The sequence below is a fragment of the Hesperophylax consimilis genome, chromosome 1 (genome assembly GCF_061612785.1).
Source record: "Hesperophylax consimilis isolate HC1 chromosome 1, BYU_Hcon_1.0, whole genome shotgun sequence".
In the NCBI taxonomy this organism is placed as follows: Eukaryota; Metazoa; Arthropoda; class Insecta; order Trichoptera; family Limnephilidae; genus Hesperophylax; species Hesperophylax consimilis.
Genome location: NC_142836.1, coordinates 8,161,593 through 8,180,689, shown reverse-complemented (window position 1 = coordinate 8,180,689; position 19,097 = coordinate 8,161,593). Strand labels below are relative to the sequence as shown.

The 19,097-nt window shown below is 33.3% G+C and overlaps 2 protein-coding genes across 2 annotated transcripts; both read left to right on the top strand.

Annotated features, from left to right (window-relative positions):
• Positions 1-751: 751 nt before the first annotated feature.
• On the top strand, positions 752-11,213 carry LOC149426217 (uncharacterized). Its single transcript, XM_089643608.1, has 5 exons — positions 752-1,228; positions 2,234-2,362; positions 3,718-3,880; positions 4,390-4,698; positions 6,430-11,213. Exons 1-5 carry the CDS (start codon positions 921-923, stop codon positions 6,601-6,603), a joined length of 1,083 nt encoding a protein of 360 aa, XP_089499734.1. The 5' UTR covers positions 752-920; the 3' UTR covers positions 6,604-11,213.
• Positions 11,214-14,367: 3,154 nt separating this feature from the next.
• Positions 14,368-17,615, top strand: Faa (fumarylacetoacetate hydrolase). The gene is made up of 9 exons (XM_089636071.1): positions 14,368-14,634; positions 15,232-15,339; positions 15,436-15,560; positions 15,674-15,814; positions 15,911-16,008; positions 16,112-16,267; positions 16,389-16,595; positions 16,772-16,917; positions 17,314-17,615. Exons 1-9 carry the CDS (start codon positions 14,533-14,535, stop codon positions 17,515-17,517), a joined length of 1,287 nt encoding a protein of 428 aa, XP_089492197.1. The 5' UTR covers positions 14,368-14,532; the 3' UTR covers positions 17,518-17,615.
• Positions 17,616-19,097: the final 1,482 nt, after the last annotated feature.

Here is a 19,097-nt window from a genome sequence, read left to right as displayed (position 1 = left end):
TTTTGAAAAAAAAATAGGGAATAGGTGTCGCACAATAGGCGTGGATCGTAAAGTTAGTGTTGAATGGTTTGTCTAAAATTTTACTTACTGGCATGTCAAATATCATTTTATCAGATTCTGGTATGGATAACCCAACAAACAGAGAAGAGAAAAAATATTTTTACTTTTTTATTGGACTTCGATAATATTACAGGACTGCAAAACAGTCTGTTATAACTATACTTAAGGGAGTTTAATATTAACACCATGCATGTAAAAGAAAAGGAGGAACGAGTAACGAACGGGTAATTTAAAAATGTCGCTAGAAGAAAGGTATTTTTCGCTCGAATAATCGCATAGAACACAAGGTTCTCCTAGGCCGAATTTCGGCCGAACGACATATTCGTAAACAGGGAATTTTTATCTAAATTCTTACATCGATTTCATTCGTGTGGCACGTCGGATATTTTCATCCCAAAAATGACACCGGAAGTCGTCGCTTTCCAGGACTCCTCCCGGGCCGAAATCTGGATGAATGCGTTTTTTTAACTAATCTTATTTGGGGTTAAAGCCCAGTACTAATTTGGTTCATGTGGCCTATGGGATGGGATTTTTACGGTAATCGCTTGGACTACTAGGGACATATTATCAAGTCCATCAATACCAACGTCACTATTTCACCAACCATATTCACATAAATAAACCACTCACCATATTCATGTGCCTAGTTCCATAGATAAATAAATTATCATTTTCGGTATTTGACATTTAAAATCGTGTTTTCGTGTTTCCGGAATTTCTATAACGCTAATAATTATTATTATACGTGCCAAGTGTATTTTTTCCAATTTCAACAGGAAATCCCACATCTTGAATAACCGCTTGTAAGATAAATAATACGCATAAACTACGTACAAATACTACAAAGTATATTGAAGGCGATGGATGTCAATACTGGCATGTCGGGAGACGCACAAGTCAAAATTGATTTAACTACTGGTCCTGGCCTAAAAATGGAGCCTGAAAATGCAGTTGCGAAAGTGGAAGTTGAAAACACGGTCGCCAAAATTGAAGACCCCTGTGACAAATTAGTTGTCGTGAATGAATCCACCAATAAACTTGATAATAAAACTGAGGATGAGTCAACACAAGAAATAATTGTCATCGATGTCGACGCCTTGGAACTAGATTTAAATCATGGTCGAATTGGAAAAATTGAGAACCTCGAACCATTGCAATGTATCGAAAGGTAAGATCGTTTAAAAATGAGGTAATTATTTCCTTAATCACTGCACTTTTAGGCACAGATGGTGGAAATTACACTTTGTTTTAACAATAACTACAAGAAACAACTGTTTACATGTACCCAATTGGTTCTTAAGTTTGGTTAATTTAGATTGAAACGAAACTTACTAAATGAAGTGTCCCTCCATGCAAAAAGAATCGAAAATGGTGGCAATGGGATCGTTTTATAAGGTAAATTTTGAACTTTAATTGAATAACATGGAATTATTATGCATCTTTCATCATCTATCCCGACGCAATCGTTGTTTCTTCTAGTAATTAAGTAGAAACGAAATGTAATTTCCATCATATGCCTATTAAAAGTGTGGCGGTTAGGGAAACATTTACCCAAAACGATTATTTGACCCTACTTAAGCCGGATTCTTTTTGTCAATCATTTATTTATCCGTCTTAAATCACAGATCTTAATTCTGATTACTTGATAAAGTGAACTAATAACAATTCAGAATTGTGAATCGGTGCCCTAATAAGTTATTTTATTATTATAAACACCTAGATTTGTTATCTGTATCAATCAATTATAATAATTGTATTTTGACCTGTTCTGATAAATCTAATCCATTCTACTTTAGTACCAAGGTAAGCCCCCAGCTTTCCTTGGTGCATACTCCAACTTCACATGCAATATTAAGTAATAACTGATGTGCCTTAACCGCTTCTGTGCCAAGAGCGAGTTAACTCGCATTCTTGGCCTGCTGTGCACAGCTACACTTCTACCTACTGGCATTTAAAAGGTTAAAGATTGGCTGTTATTGTTGTGCAAAATAACACCTTAACCAAACTGCTTTAAAACGTACTTAAATAATGTGATCAAAACACTACATAACCTCTACCCATTGGTGTTTTTTTTTTAAATTCTTTCCATTTTCGCTAGTGCAGGTATCATCATGCTAGTACATTTGAAACTTACGCTGATGGATTCCACCATGAATATTTTTTTCAATTTCAGGCTCTGTCTTCGTTGGAATCTAATAAAGAAAATAGAAAATCTAGATACCCTCGCCACACTGGTGGAGTTAGAGCTATACGATAATCAAATTACTACCATTGAGAATTTGGATTGCCTCGTTAATTTGGAGTAAGTTATTTGTACACATTCTTAAGGCCATATAAGCAGACGGAAATTAAAATTTTCCTCAAAAAACCGTCTCCCATTTGGGCAATTTTAGAGTGAGATAGATACACTGTATTCTTTGCGTAACTGGCGATATCTACAGGATGGTTCAGATGAAATTATTGATGAATTCTCAGTTCCAGAATTTTTACAGAATGTTCATTCCAGAATGAATGCGACAATACCTATTGCAAATAATTTAGATATAAGATTAATTTTCCCACTATTTTTAACATTAACATTATCACAACGTAATATTTTTAGCTCACACCTGCAATCTAAAATCCCAAATAAAATAATTTAACAGCCTGGTATTTTATAATCACAATATTTTTCAAGGATGTCACGAATCCTAGGATTAAAAATTTTTTCTTACTGTAAAATTTATGTTTAAGTGTCGGTTTATGTGCATTGACCAATACTCTTAAGTACCTACTTTCCGAAGCCCTTGAATGATGTTGGTTTAGTTTAAGAATCTCAAATTTTATTGCACTCAGCTCCAAAGAAAAGTCAGTTTTATAGCCCGGTTTATAGGGTGTAATAATTGCAAAGATGCCTTTGACCAAGGCAAAACTAATATTTTAAACCCATAATAAAATAAGAGATTGCAAATTGCGAATGCATTCCTAAGATTCTGTAAATATATTTCTATTGTTAATGTCACGTCCCTTTGAAATTATTTTTAGTCTAAGAAAAATGTATTTCACACTCCAACCAAGGCGTGGGAGAAAATAGCCTTAGTGAGGTCAACTTCTGAACAATTTCTTTGTACTTTTAATCTAAAAGAGCATAGACCCGGAGTATCGAGAATGGACACTGCAACTCGCAATAGAGATGTCCTGGCATTTTGAGCCTTTGTAAGATATACCTTTGCCATACTGTTGTAGATTGAGATAAACTCGTATATTATCACATGATTGGGCAATGTTGAAAGGCGGGTTGTTGTGGAACGAGGATTGATTAATGCTGGAAACTGATTTCACTAACGAGCTGTTATGTAAAAGAGCAAGTTAGGTAAACAACTGTGAGCATACGTTCCTCCCTCTGTACACCATGGCGTAATATCAATATAACTCGTTCCTTTAAAATAGGCTTTGAAGTAATTACCTGCTAAACAAGCTCGGCATACCTGCATTTCATACGTGTCCAAGAGATAGCTATTTTGTCTATTAACAGTGAATTGTTCATTCATTATTTGTGATCACGATAAGTTCTGCAAGAACTTCTATTTTATATTATGTTAGATATTTTTCCTTGGAGTGCTACATATGTAACCTCTCCCCTATCTCATTGATTAATTAATATAATTTATATTTTAGAGTGCTGGATCTCTCTTTCAACAGAATTAAAGAAATTGGTGGATTAAAAAAATTGGGTACTCTAAAAAAACTGTTTTTGAGCTCAAACAAAATAACAGAAATTGAAAATGTTGATCATCTGAAAAAATTGGAACTTTTGGAGCTGGGAGACAATAAAATAAAGGTATATTGATCAAATTTGCTTTATTATATATTTTTACACCAAATTGAATAAAGAATATATGAGTTGTCGACTTGCAAAACCCGTTCTGGAATTTTTCTTAAATCTTGTACATGTTGTGAAAAACTATTTGGAACATTTTGAATATACCTTTTATGCAAAATATCAACATAATCATACATTTTTCTTTTGATATTTACCAAAAAAATATTAATAATTTATTTATTTCCAGAGCGGGTTTTGTAAGTCAACGACTCTATCATTGTTGCGCTTGAATAAACGGCTATTTCAGCAAAATGTTTTTTTACACCAAATTTTTTTTGAAATCGAGGAATTGGGCCCAATTTTGGCCATATGCATAAGTTTAACTGTTATCGTACAGTATTCATTAAAACGTTGTTTGTTAACATATTCGAATACAAAATGGGAGGTTTTTCGCTTCCCATTTGGTAAAACTCGCGTAACCGGTCTTGTAAGTGCAACGACGATAATATGTAATGATATTGTTTTAGGAAATCAAAAACCTTAGTGGACTGACAGGTTTGAAGCAGTTGTACTTGGCGAAGAACAAAATATCCAAGATCCAAAACCTGGACGACCTTTCCTTGCTTGAGTGTCTAAGCCTCCAAAACAATCGCCTGATAAAGATTGAAAACTTGGAGAAACTCACCGCGCTAGACCAGCTTTACTTGTCAGAGAACCAAATTGCCACTATTGAAAATCTGGACACCAATCTCTTGATTGCCACACTGGATCTCGCTATGAATAAGATTACTGTCATCGATAACGTCAGACACTTGCCAGAGCTGGAAGAGTTTTGGGTGAGTTAAAGATATTAATTAGTGAGACAACAGTTTTCATTCCGAAAGTTTGTAATCTTGGAGGTTGTCGTAATTGATGATTATCTGTATGATTATCATAAAAAAAGATTATTTTTCCGATTTTTTTTTCATCATTGAAACGCTACTAAGAACGTCTATAGGAAGATGGCAACTTTTGTTTCCTGAACCAGAGGTCATGGGTTTGAAATCTAGAGATAAATAAAAAAAAATATTTAGCCTGTAGGTTTTTCACAATTGGTCAATAATCATAATTGCTCCTGTTATTTCCAGGTGGAAATTAGGCTTTCTGTACCTGATTTGTAGCAATGTCTCATCTTATGATTATAACCGTACACGCACAATATGTTTTTAAACTCTTTATCAGAATGTTATGATGTAACATGCCACCAGTATGTACTGAAATGTTCCTATTGCATAATAATTTCACCCTAAGGTTGGGGTGTTTTAATTAGATTTGATGATCATCAAATCGGCAATGAAACGGGTCAAGAATCGGCGTTTAAAGGGGACTGTTCAAATAAAACACCCCAACCTTAGCTAATTGTATTATTCGATTACATAATATTAATCCAACCCATCCAAAGTTATTCAAAATGGCGCCTCAAATGGCGTCATCAAATGTGATGGAGACTAAAACACCCCAACCTTAACTAATTGTACTATTTGATTCCATAATATTAACCCAACCCATCCAAAGTTATTTGGATTGAAACTGACTACAGCTAATTGAATTCATTTTTGTGCATGAAACGCTTTTTTCTGAGTATTTAATAGATTCAGTCCTGTAGAATAAGACTTGGGTAAAGATCGTTTTCCAAGAAAAAAAAACATTGTAATCATATGGGGTCTGCTCTATATACTCAAGAATATTTATGTAAATTATTATTTTTTTTTTTTTATTTAACGGCAATATAATGTTATGTAAAAATGATACAATATTAAGTAAAAAAAGATATAAAGTGATGTAGTATGTTCACAGTCCTCCTCACTTCGTATTCCTGTTCCGAGGCGGACTGTAGTTTGTTGTATTTGTGTTGGTCATGATTTACTCATCTTCTAATTTGTTGGTTCCCACAAAATATAAAATATATTAAGCAAAAAGTATTTATGTTTGTTGTCTGTAGGTTGCATTGGGGTTACTTCATAAATTTAATGATTTCCTCATCTTCATGTTTAGTTAGCTATAATTTGATGTCCTTTTTAAACTTTTCTCTATCCTTGGTGTTTTTAATTTCAATAGGAAGGGCATTATATAATTTTATAGCATGGAAATAGTGGTTCTTCTGGCCGAAAGATGTATTTAATTTTGGAATGTTTAGTAGATTTGAGGATTTCGTTCTTGTAGTGTAGGTGTGTTGTTCAGCAAGGTGTTCATATTTTTCTTTAAAATTGAGTAGTGCATTTTTTGAGTACAGTTTTATAATGCTGAACACGTTAAATTTTTTTTAAATTTCTTTTGATGGAGTCCTTATGGGTACATTCAGGATTATTTTTATTATTACTTTTTGTGTTTTAACGAGCTCCTTCATGTGAAAGTTTGAGGCAGATCCCCATCCAATAATCCCATATTCTAAGCGTGATTGGCAAAGAGCATAGTAGACTTTATATAGATCATTTTTATTTAGTATATTGCGTACGTTTCTAAAGTAGTACATGAGCTTTGTAAGTTTCTTATTGTGGGTTTACATTTCTTTTTTTTAATATTTTCAGTTAAATGACAATCAGGTGGCGGACTGGAGCAGCATTGACAACCTGAGGGACAACAAGAAGATCGCTACAATTTACTTGTACAAGAATCCCATCGCAGAAGATCCGGCTTACCGTCGGAAACTCAAGATGATGGTACCTTCCCTTCAGCAAATTGATGCCACTTTATGTAGATAAATTACTTTAACCAGATTAATTTCTTTGTACCCTTCTAGCTTCAAATAAAAAATAACATCTTTCATTAAAAATGAAAAATAAAATTTTCAAAATAAGAATATAGTTTTTTTTAAGGATATTTATAAAAAACAATAACAATAGGGTATTTTCACCACTATTTTAATTATTGAAAAAATTGTGATAAAGAAAGTATTTTCATTTTATTTTTATGTTGTTCAATAAATTTTCTACAATGATTTAAAATGTACCATTTTCGATTTGCGGCCAAAACAACATGTTCTTGTTTATACGTGAATTCGGTGGTGTTGATGTCATGCCGGGAAACATCGGTGACAGTCGTCTTACCAGACATTGGCGATTTCTATGTCATAATGACGTTGTAGCCAATTGGAACAGTTTCAGATTGTTCGTTTTGTGTCATTTTTGAAATCAATTAGTGAAAATATTAAAATTACATATTTTTAGTATGATAATAATAATTCAATCTTCCACACATTTATGACGGTATTCGTAGTTTGTGAAAATACCCCATTGGTAATTGGTGGGATGATGCATTTAATTAATTTTTGATGTAAAGTGTAATTTTGCTTTGAATCCTTCAATATGTGGAACTTGTCTGCGTTTCACAAGGGCACACTGGGCCCAAGTTCTCAACTTATGGGATGCTACATTCCCACAACAACATAGAAGGACATGTGTCCTGGGTTCCAACGCGTGTGACCAGTCTTATGATTCTGAAATTGAAATTTAGGGTGACTTGCAAGGGCAAATGTCAAATCAACCTTATCACGTACATTAAATCTAGAAACATACTGGTCATATCCCCTCCACCTTTCACGGTTCCATGATATCTCATGAAAATGACAATTCAACACACCTTTAAATCTGGTTACCACCTTTCACATGTCCAACACAACTGCGCATGACAAGTGTATTCCTAAAGCATCTATTTTCATGAATTGTAAGTTGTCCAGATGTTTTAATGTGTTGCATGTGTGGGCCCAGTGTGTCCTTATCTTTATTATTGCAACTTCAAAGTAATGTGACAAAATTATATTCTTCAGCTTCTGTATTTCCTATTTTCTATACCTCATTAGCCATTAAAATTTTGCCTTATCGCTTATTGTAGTACATTAAGTATTTATAATTTTAAAATGAATGTGTCAAAAGATTGTGCAAATTTTCATTTAATTTCGCTATGTAAGAAGTTAGTATGAGATGAATGGCTTTCCGATTTACAATAATATACTAACCCCACAAAATATTCCTCCTCTCAGTTTTGTTTTCACTGTACTATTGCCACCTTGTTCTGTTTACACCTAAAATATATTTTCACCTTAAAACCTTTTACAATTTGTTTTGATGTCTAAATGCACCCTTGAAGGGCGATTTTTTTTAACATATCTCCTCAATGAAAAAGTGCTTCCCTATTTGGATGTTGTGTCTACATTTATATATTATTCATTATCTAAATCCCCAGCATAACGTAGGGACAGTTGTTTGACTAACTCTCACATTTGACATGGTCATAAATAGACAATCAGCCCCATTTTTTACATTTTGATGGTCCTGATTGAAAGATACTTGGCCCGCTCCAGCATTTTTTCAGGCATAATGGTCATGATATTATTGATTGGTTTGATGGCTGATCACAATTTTATCAAAAGTTAAAACGATCCAAGAATCGGCGTTTAAAGGGAACTTTAAATGGAACTGGTTATTGATTTGTGACAAAATTGATGATCGGTCGAACAACCAAAGCCGGCCCTGAGTTAAACGGCGCCTGGCGCAGGTAAAATTTTGTCACCCAACCAGTAGACGCCTAGGCCCTAGGTAGTAGGTAGAGGTGATCACTGTAATCAATAATATTTGCATTTTATGTAGTGCAGTTTTTATGAAAATAATCTTAAGGGCGATGTGGTAGTTTAGGTATTATCAGCGCCTTGGAAATTCAGTGCCCAGAAAGGACTGCTCCAATTGCGCCCGCACAGGGCCGGCCCTGCAAACAACTAACCCTTAAATTAATTATGTGGAATTTGGATACCTTATGAATCAATTATTCTGAATATTCTAAAAACATTTTACTATAATCTTACTACTAATTATTAATCTTGTAGATAAAACTCTTATATTCAACATAAAGTAGCTTGTAAGTTTATATATTTTACTAAAAGTGTGTGTCAATGGAATGTTAGTAACATGTTGGCGTTCTTGTATCTACATGTTATTTCATAAATAATTACACGTGTTACATTTATTTACTCTTGATAACTTGTAATGAGTAGGTGTAATCTATGGCAACTGTGTAGTATTTAGAATTGTCCATTTATGCCTTATTATTAAAAAGTTATATCCAAGTGAAATACATATTAAGTAACAATTTCTTCTTAATATAATTGAAACATATCCAGGGGTAATTACTAATACTAGGTAACTCCGAATCAAACTTTGAAAAAACTCAAAGTTCAACAAAACTCATCCATGTATGCCACAACACGTTATATTATTTCATGGACGAGAAATTAAAAGTTTTTTGTGAAAAAGGTGATTAAGAGTTGCCTATTTATCGTTGCACCAACCCCTGTTGAAAAAATTTCAACATATAAAATTCAATTTATTTACAAATACAAAATATTTTGCTGGAGTTTGCGTGTCATTGTACATAATGTACAACGATGGAAATTGAGTTAAGTAAGACAACTGTGGTGCAGTTTTTATGATTTATTTTGTTTATTCTTTTTTACTTTTTTATTCCACAGACGACTATAATTATTCACAAAATTAATACAATAATGGAAAATTGAACAATATACACTGCCTCTTATTCTATCAAAATCATTCAGACACTGAAGAGATAAACCGATAGAAGTAAGCTGTGGGCGTGACCAAGTGCCCGGAGTAAGCTCATTTTCCCTTACTTCTGGTGAAATTGATCAAATTCTTTTTTATCAGATTATAAATTTCATCATATCCTCCGGCAACATCAGTTTTCTTTCCCACACTATTTGGGAATTTCTGTTCAGTGGAACATCGTTATCGGTCCAATGAATCTGAACCAAAAGTCTAAATATCTACTAACTGGTGACCATTATTTTTTTAATACCATTGCTTACCTGTTAGCCGTCGTGCATAGTATGGCGAAGATTTAGCTTCAGTATATCTGTGCTACAATCACTTTTGTAATTTTGTGCTAATTAGTTGCTTGTGAAGGTGTGTTTAAAAATGAAATGCATAAATATATACTCGATGCAAAATAAAACGCTGAGGTTCTAAATGCAGTTTTTATCCAGTAAAAATAACTTATTTACGATTTTAACCATAGATAGTGAAGGAATAAATACAATTTTCCCTAATCTTCTAATTTGATTTTCTAAGCCTTGTGTTTGTAAAAATTTGGTTAAAAAAGCTAAAACTACCCATTTGTGCATAGTCGGAACACGACAGCGGATAAAAAAGGTTATAAGATACTGGGACAAAATTTTAAAAAATGCGAATAAACTTTGTATTTTTTTTTGTAAATAAGTCTTATTTAACTTTTTCTTAGTTTTCTTCTGAATTTTCTTTGAAAGGAACCAATAATATATTCTAAGCGCATAACTTTTCTGAGAATGTATTCATGGGTTTTATCATCTCCCAAATTGTAATGAGTATTACTTGGGAATGAAGCCTTGTGAAGTCAGGTATATAGTATTTTCGATACAAAATTAATCCAAAGACTGAAGATAAGAAATTTTGATGAAGAATGCTATTTTCCGAGACATATATTTCGTATCAATTTGAGTATCATGTAGTAAAATGTAGCTACCTTAAAGTTTATCCGTCTACTGATCCAAATGTTGTTAGTGTCAAATTTAATGAAGTTGTGTATTGTAAAATGGTTTAATAAAAACTACTTACACCTAGATTCTTCCATTTATTTGAATTTAATAAAAATATGTTAAATATCATTAATTTAATAAAAATATTTTAAATATAATTAATTTATTTAAATTTAATAAAAATATGTTAAATATCATTAATTTATTTTAATTTAATAAAAATATGTTATAATTTGCTGCTTGACTACTTAGCTGGGATAATATTATTATTTAGTAATTATCTACTAAATATCATTTAATAAGAAGAATATGTAATGTTATAATTTGCTGCTTTACTTATAATAAGCTGGGATAATATTATTATTTAGTAATTATCTACTAAAATATAATGAAAGAATATTCTAGCCTTTCTTATAATGTATGTTCAGATTTTAAAATTTTTTATAACATTGTACATACAAAATATGATGTTAAATACATGTTTTCCAACTGTAAAGTGCCCCTTAGGTGATATCTCACAAAAGTGACGCTATACAAATTATTACTATAGCAAGTTGTATTTCTTAGTCCTCACTAGGGTGACCTGTGCTGAGGCGAATTAAAGTTATTCATTTCTGTTTTATTAGTTTTCTATGTTGTTTTTAATGTTTCGTTCAGAGTTTTTTCATTAATCTTTTTCAGCCAGATTTTTATTCTTGATTTGTAATCATTAAAATTTTCTATTCGCTTTATAACAGGGGGAAGGATGTTGTGGAGTTTCGTCGCAAAATAAATATAATTTCTTTGCCCAAATGTGGTTTTATGACCTGGAATATTTTTTATGTCATTGTGATATGATGAATATGCGGTATTTTAGAAGATTCAATATTTTTGAACAGTTTCAATATTTAATATTTTTAGCATATATTGGTTGTACATTTGGTACATCAAAAATATTGAAAATTTCAATCGAAGGCATTCTTATGGGTGCTTTCAGTATGGTCTTTATGATTCCTTTTTGAATTGTGTTCAGGTTATGTATGTACTTAGATTCAGCAGATTCCCATCCTATAATTCCATATTCAATACAAGAATGACATAAGGCGTAATATATTTTTTCTGCCCTTTTTATTTACCACTTTTCTTAGATTTTTAAAGAAATGCATCAGTTTTGTAAGTTTTTCCGTGATACTTTTGATATATAGGTCCCATCTAAGATTTTTATCAATTACTACCCAGAGATATTTTATGCTTTTTGACTTTTCTATAGTTGGCATTCGTGTAATTTTAGTTCGAGTGATTTTTACTGGTTGGCCCTTTGAGTTCATTGAAAATGTTGTATATTTAGTTTTGTTTATATGTATTAAGGGTTAGTGAGTTAATTTTTAGCCAATTTTGAAGTGTACTAAGCCCCTGTTCACCCACATAAAATGTTTTCATCCAGTTTTTTTGAAATAATATAACGGTATCATCAGCAAAACTGATTATGTTTCCTTTAATGTTAAGGTTAGTGATATGTATCATAATCAGAGGCGGATTTGCAGTCTTGGCCGCCCTAGGCCCCAGACCATGTAGCCGCCCCTTTCTCAGTACCCATCATATTGACCAGGAGTATCCAAACTTTTCAGTAAGTTCCAAATTGGAAAGTATGGCGAGCGATATGCTGAAATACACCATCCCACGCATATTATAGCTCTGTGTGTGAACACGCTATTATGCATAACAATACCTAACGCGGTTCAGTCACTAGCGCAACTGAATCACGGTAGGGATTGGAAATACGCGAGCGGGCGAGCGACGGAGCATGATAGGTGTGGCGAGGGCGGCTGCGGGGCGTGGGGGCGCGCTGTGTGCTGTGTGTGAACACGCTCTTGCATATCGCTATTTCATACGTAGAATATTTAGGTACTTAGGAAGTAATTTCTTGTTATCATCTGTGACTTTTTTGTCACGATTGGCCGCCCCTAATATCTGGCCGCCCTAGGCCCGGGCCTACATAGGCCTAAGGGCAAATCCGCCTCTGATCATAATGCACCATTACTGATAGATAATGCACCTTTTCACCTAGCCTAACTTAACCCCTAGAAGACAGGTAATATTCTGAATATATATCAGAAAGCCAAGTACACCGTGTCCGGAAACTTGTAGTACAAACGGGAAACTGGTGAATCTACATCACATATAAAAATCAGTAAACAAAAAAAATTATCTCTGCATTTTGTTTTCATTCCAATTTTTTTCGGCAACTAAAGGGTCAAATAACTTTTGGAGCAGGGTCAACTCGTCAATCCGTTTGACCTTTGAAATGCCGAGCTCCTGTGACCTCTATATGTGCTGAGGGTAAAAATCCCGCAAAGATTGTTTTCAGACCAATATTGGATACGCCAGTGCTCAGAGGATACAAACTTTTCATATGTAATGGGTACTTTTGGCGCTTGAGAAGTTCCCCCTAATGTCCGATTTATTTTTAAATTTGACAAATTCCAACTTTGAACTCTACTTGAAAATGAAAATTCAAATCAACAAAGTTAAAACATTAAAATCGACTTCATTCACCAGCTACCCGCTTTTACTAATATTGAAAATTACACCTAAAAATGCGTTAACTTCTAAAGCCTAATTCTACACAATGCACCTCGAGGTAGTATTTCCCTTGGGTTTAATCTGAGCTAAATTTGTACCTATTATTAGTATTGAACTTGAGTCACTACCCGCAGGGCTAACAACTACTTCTCCATCTCTTCAGTGGTCGAGGGGTAAGGCTCTCGGCTAGCAATCTAAAGGTTGCGGGTTCAAATCCCGGTGTGCGCAAGTAAATATTTGTTTGATGAATTTGCGTTATTTCACAATTCATTCATTAAAAATAATACATAGTATATTTGCAGCACATTCCAGAGTGGATGATACTGTCAGTATCGCCCTGGTGTAAGACCACCATTCAGAATTGAAACGTTGCTTGAAAAGGATTTAGCCAGGTTTTTTGAAGTAACGTAGCGAACCATTCGAGGTGACCTATGGCAGGGGTGTTGGTTATCCAATAAATGGTTACCAGGGCGGTGGTACCCATAGACACCTCTTAAATTGAATACCAATAATAATAGTTTGGTGACCAGATCTGAATACTTCCCCATCTCCCCCCCTCCTTACTGACTCCGTCGTCACAACCATACCCCACTTGGGGGTGCCGTAGTGTCACTGGCTCCAGATGGTTGGGAGAAGTTGGGACTCTTGTGCTATATTCACATTTAAAAAAATATTTATAGGAAATGGAAATCATTCATTAAGATTATCCTAGGCCCAAGAAAAAATTATCGCAGTATGAACAATGGAGAAATATTACAATTTTTATTTCAAAAGGAATGAATTTTTGTAGCAACGCATTATTATTACCTCTATAAACATGTTTTTCTAGAGCTAGTGGCTTGTATACCCAGCTGAAACTTGTATTTTCTATAATAATAAATATATATATACATATGCAAAACATTCTAGATAGATAGATTATTATTCTACTTCTTCCAGTATCAAAACAAAAATGGTGAATATTTTAGTAAAGGGGTACACAACCACTGGATTAATAAATGTAATGCTTCTTTTTAAAAACGCTGGGAAAATGAAATGACTTGGTATGTAGATGATCTATTGTTGTGTACTTCTTAAAAAAACAATATTATCCGAAAAATTAATATAAAGTTTTGAATTCGAAATGAAACGGTAATTTCGATTTTATGAAATATTTCGTAACCAATTTAAATTAAATATCAACAGCAGGTAATCTAATCAGAAATCGGCTTAAATTTCGTGTTGATGGGAAACACAATAAAGTTTAATATTCCCTTTATTGAAATTATGTCCGCCAACGAATGATCTTGACAACCTTGAGATCCAACATTCTGGTTAGAAAGGAATGCATAATTAATTTTATACAATATTACCCTCAAAACTACATTATTCAAATGTTTTTAATGTCGCTTATTCAAACGAGATTCTTCGACGTATTTACAGTCCACTGCGGCATCGTACGACCGGGCCGGCTAGTAACAAACAAGTGGTCGAATAACCTTCACCGGAGCAGATAAACGTCGTACGTTTTCAATATTCCTGGAAAACTGTGTCCTGATCGGAAAAGAAGATGACTTGCGACGCTAAAATGATTTCTTTCATTGAATACGCACCGGATAGCGATTTTCCGATCACCAATCTGCCTTACGGCGTATTCACCTCGCCTAAAAATGTAAGTAGTTTAGTAGCAAACAATATATTGTTTATTTTACGTAAAAGATTTTTGCATCGATGCAAATACGTAGCTAAGTATTTAATACTTTCTAAAGTGCGAATGTTATAAAAGTTAAAATGTATAACCTTATTTTATTACAATATTTTGAAGTTTTAGTAAAATTAAAATAAATTGCAAAAGGTACATTGATGTATGAGGTCAAACAACAAAAGTGTAAAAAATCAAAGCTGTTTGACTGTTTTCTTTTCTAAAAATATCGTTTTCTGTTTCAAATTTTCCAAAAACTTTTATTGTAGATGATTGTAGAGTTCTGAAAAAATATATAGGTACATGTAAATATTTGAAAGAATTGTCTTCATATGGTTGATATATTCGTGAATTATTTAATTGAAAATAGCTCTAACGGTAACAGTTGTTAGATACTGTTTTTGAATAACTCATATTCTTAGCTTGGTAAGTTATTAGTCTTTATTCCACGATTAAATAATGTTCCCATTAATCTGAAAATATTTTCCCCAAAATAAAAGAAATCTTCAGAAACATTAAGTTGTAGTTCCTCTTTGTGAACATCAATTAAAAAACTTTTTTTTAAAGGTGGAACCCCATATTGGAGTGGCTATTGGTGAATTGATATTGGACTTGAATGTCATTTCTCACCTCTTCTCTAGCTCCTTATTAGTCAACGTTCAAAATGTTTTTAAGGTAAGCGTTAAGTAAATATGCTCTTTTAGATGCTATGATATTAAAATGAATAAATATGTAAATTTAATTTAACTATATATATATATATATTTTTAGGAAAAAACACTGAACGCGTTCATGGCCTTAGGCAGAGCGTTTTGGGTGCAGGCTCGTCAAACAATTCAGAATCTGTTAAGTTCCAACAATCCCATTCTTCAGAATGATGCTTCTCTGCGAGAAAAGTATGTTTTCATCGATTTAATATTTGTTTCGATAAATAATATTGTAATGATAGTTTGACATGCAATAGAAGTATTCGTCTTACTCCTTCGTGATATCTGACTTCTTTTTGCAGGGCATTTGTGAAACAATCTGATGCATTAATGCAAATGCCTGCGGCTATAGGAGACTATACTGACTTTTTCTCTTCAAAACAACATGCAACTAACACGGGCACTATGTTCAGAGGAGCAGATAATGCGCTTTTGCCCAACTGGTAAGAGATCTTAATAATTTAGTGTTTCATTTTTTCTAAAGTTTCAATTCTGGTTTATTGGAATGAAATTATAAATAAAAATACCCTAATTTTTAGGAAACACATTCCAGTTGGTTACCATGGCCGTGCAAGTTCTGTAGTTATATCCAAAACTCCGATACGTAGACCATACGGTCAAACTCAACCTGTTGATGGTAAGCAGTATTAATTAAAATTATTTGAACATCATTGTATAGGCTTGTCTTTTAAATTGATGACAATGTAATAAAATGTTAAACAAAATATTGTGTCTTCAAGGGGCTGACCCTGTATTTGGACCGTGCCGGCTGATGGATTTTGAACTGGAAATGGCATTTTTTGTCGGAGGTCCACCAACCAACGTAGGCGATAGAATCAGTGTTCAAAATGCTGATGATCATATTTTTGGATTGGTACTCATGAACGATTGGAGTGGTATTAGTATTATTATAATTTAAAAAATACACATGAATTTTTTATTTTTCAGTCAATAATTTGAAATCACATATGTTTATTGTCAATATGTTATTTAATGTTATTATTTGCATATTTACAGCTCGTGATATTCAAAAATGGGAGTATCAACCTCTTGGTCCATTCACATCCAAGAGTCTTGGAACAACAATTTCTCCCTGGATCATTACAATTGAAGCGCTCAAACCTTTTATGGTACCTAATGTGAAACAAGATCCTATTCCATTTCCGTATCTTCGACACGATGACCCTTTCAATTTTGACATAAATTTGGAAATAGAGTTGATCCGTAAGTAATCCGAAAAAGAACCTCAAGGGCACTGTTCAAATATGATTTTCTAGGCTCTATTTAATTAATTGCAAATAGACTTTACTGGCGGTCACAGGTCTGGTCATGAATAACTGCTACTGTTGATAGTATTTACAGTTTCTTTTCAATTACCATTTATCCACTTTTTCTTTTAGCTGAAAATGGTCCTGGTACTATCATATCTCGTGGTAACTTCGATAAACTATATTGGACGCCCAAACAACAACTGGCCCATCACACGGTGACTGGATGTAACGTGAACCCCGGAGATTTGATGGCATCGGGAACTATCAGCGGAGAGGTCAGTTTTTTTTCCGTAAATGTTTACTAATAATAATTGTTCAAGTGTGGTTGTGTGCAATATTAAACTTGACATATCCAGTAAATCAGGGGTGGTTCTAGACTTTTTGTGAGATGTGTGGCACAGTCTCCCCAAACTGAAAAATATTCGTATAAAGAATTAATATTTTGAAAAAAAAAAAAATTTAGGCTGAAACAACATTAATAATGTCCTATTTTTCAATCTTACCACTCTAGCTTACTGTGAATTCATGGACCGCCACTGAAGTAAATACAATTAAACTAAACTGATAACATTAAACTAACCGTCGCCGTTTCCACCATAACGGTAGGCAGAGATGACGGACCATCAAACAACGTTAAACCACTGGTTAAAATATCTTATTTATTTTTCCAGACATCCGACTCCTTTGGCTCGATGCTGGAACTGTCTTGGAGAGGAACTAAACCTGTTGTTCTAAAAAATAGCGGAGAAACACGAAAGTTTTTACAAGACGGAGATACAGTAGTTTTGAAGGGATATTGTGAAAACGATAATGGCGACAGAATTGGTTTTGGAAAATGTGAAGGAAAACTTCTTCCAGCAATTGATTTTGATTGATGAGTTCAATTTGCCTTCTTGATTATTTTCTTAAAGTTTATTATAAACATTAAAAATATAACATTAGCATTTTTTGATAAATACATATATGCCCATTATTACAAGTGTTTTATTTTTAAGTGATCTAGACTAGTTTATTAATCTATGACATGCTAAAGCTGATTGCCAGTGGACCAAAAGCCGGACGGAGCAATTCAAGAGTAATTTGAAGCCGCGGGGTGAGGGGGAAGATGAATGGAAACTGCCAAAATCAAACGATACATTCATTAAGTATACATTCCTTGCCTCTTCAAATGCCCGCAAAAAATCTTAAGCCGTCATAACCGCACTAACAACACAAAAAGAAAATAATATAAAGGATTTTTTTTTTCTTTTTAACTTATTTTGGAGGTTATGCCCATAAATCTAATATATCATGAAGAAGAAGATAATACTAATAAATCTAAACGAAATATGAAACAGAACAAGACACAGAAAAATAAAAAGATAACTATTTTCGTAGAAAGCAATCACTTTGTGGTTTAGCATTTTAATGAAATAAAAACAATATTTTTTGTTTAAAACCGCGATTTTTTATTAATTTTAAGACCGACCTGTTTCGCTACACTCGAGTGCAGCGAAACCGGTCGGTCTTAAAATTAATAAAAAATCGTGGTTTTAAACAAAAAATATTGTTTTTATTTCATTAAAAAGATAACTGTTGCAACTAGGAATCGAACCCAGGATCTCTTGTCTTACCGGGAAAGGCGTCTTAAACCACTCGACCACTGTGTCATTTATTAAGCGTCATATTTGTCGATCTTATTTTTCAAATTCATAATTTACAATATAATCTTGCAATTATTTTTTCCCATGAAGAATTTTTTCGAATGCAACGTTGTGTCAAAATTTCAACTGAGAATCGGTGAAGAACTTTTGGGGATTTAAGATTTTAAACAAACGAACACTTACATTTTTATGTACTTATATATAGGAAGATATATATATTTTATTTATTTTAAGAATTTATAAAAAATAGGGCTTTTAGGTCCACGCAATTTCCTCTCACTCTAGGTTTGGCTACAATGCCATTCGAACGAAATCGTACTAATGCTCTGTACGGGTTTTTGGGTCCATGCATGGTACAGGTAGCAGAGTTGGCAAGGCATATGGTCTAAAATACCTACAAGAGGTGTTAAAATTCTCACAAATTCCCCCTCAAGTTCCTTTACCTTGATAATGAACCAATTTATATAGAAATTAGAATTTATATTTTTATCATTTTCGGGTTTTCCCCTTCATTCAGGGTTTAAAAAAAGTTTTTTTTTCAATTTGTTGCAAAGAAAACAAAATTATGGTACATTCTCATAATTTTTGGAAATATAATTTTTTAATGTGGTTGAAATCAAAAAAATTTCAGAATCCTCGCATTCTCCCCACAAAACGGTTCTCCCGCAATATACTCAATTCTTTCAAAAAATTTTGAAATTCCCTGAAATTTGGGGAATTTCCCACAAATTGGCAACCCTGGTGGGTAAACATGAAAGGTAGTCGTCCCTCGTCTAGCGATGGGCACAATCGATGATTTACTCGATCTTTTT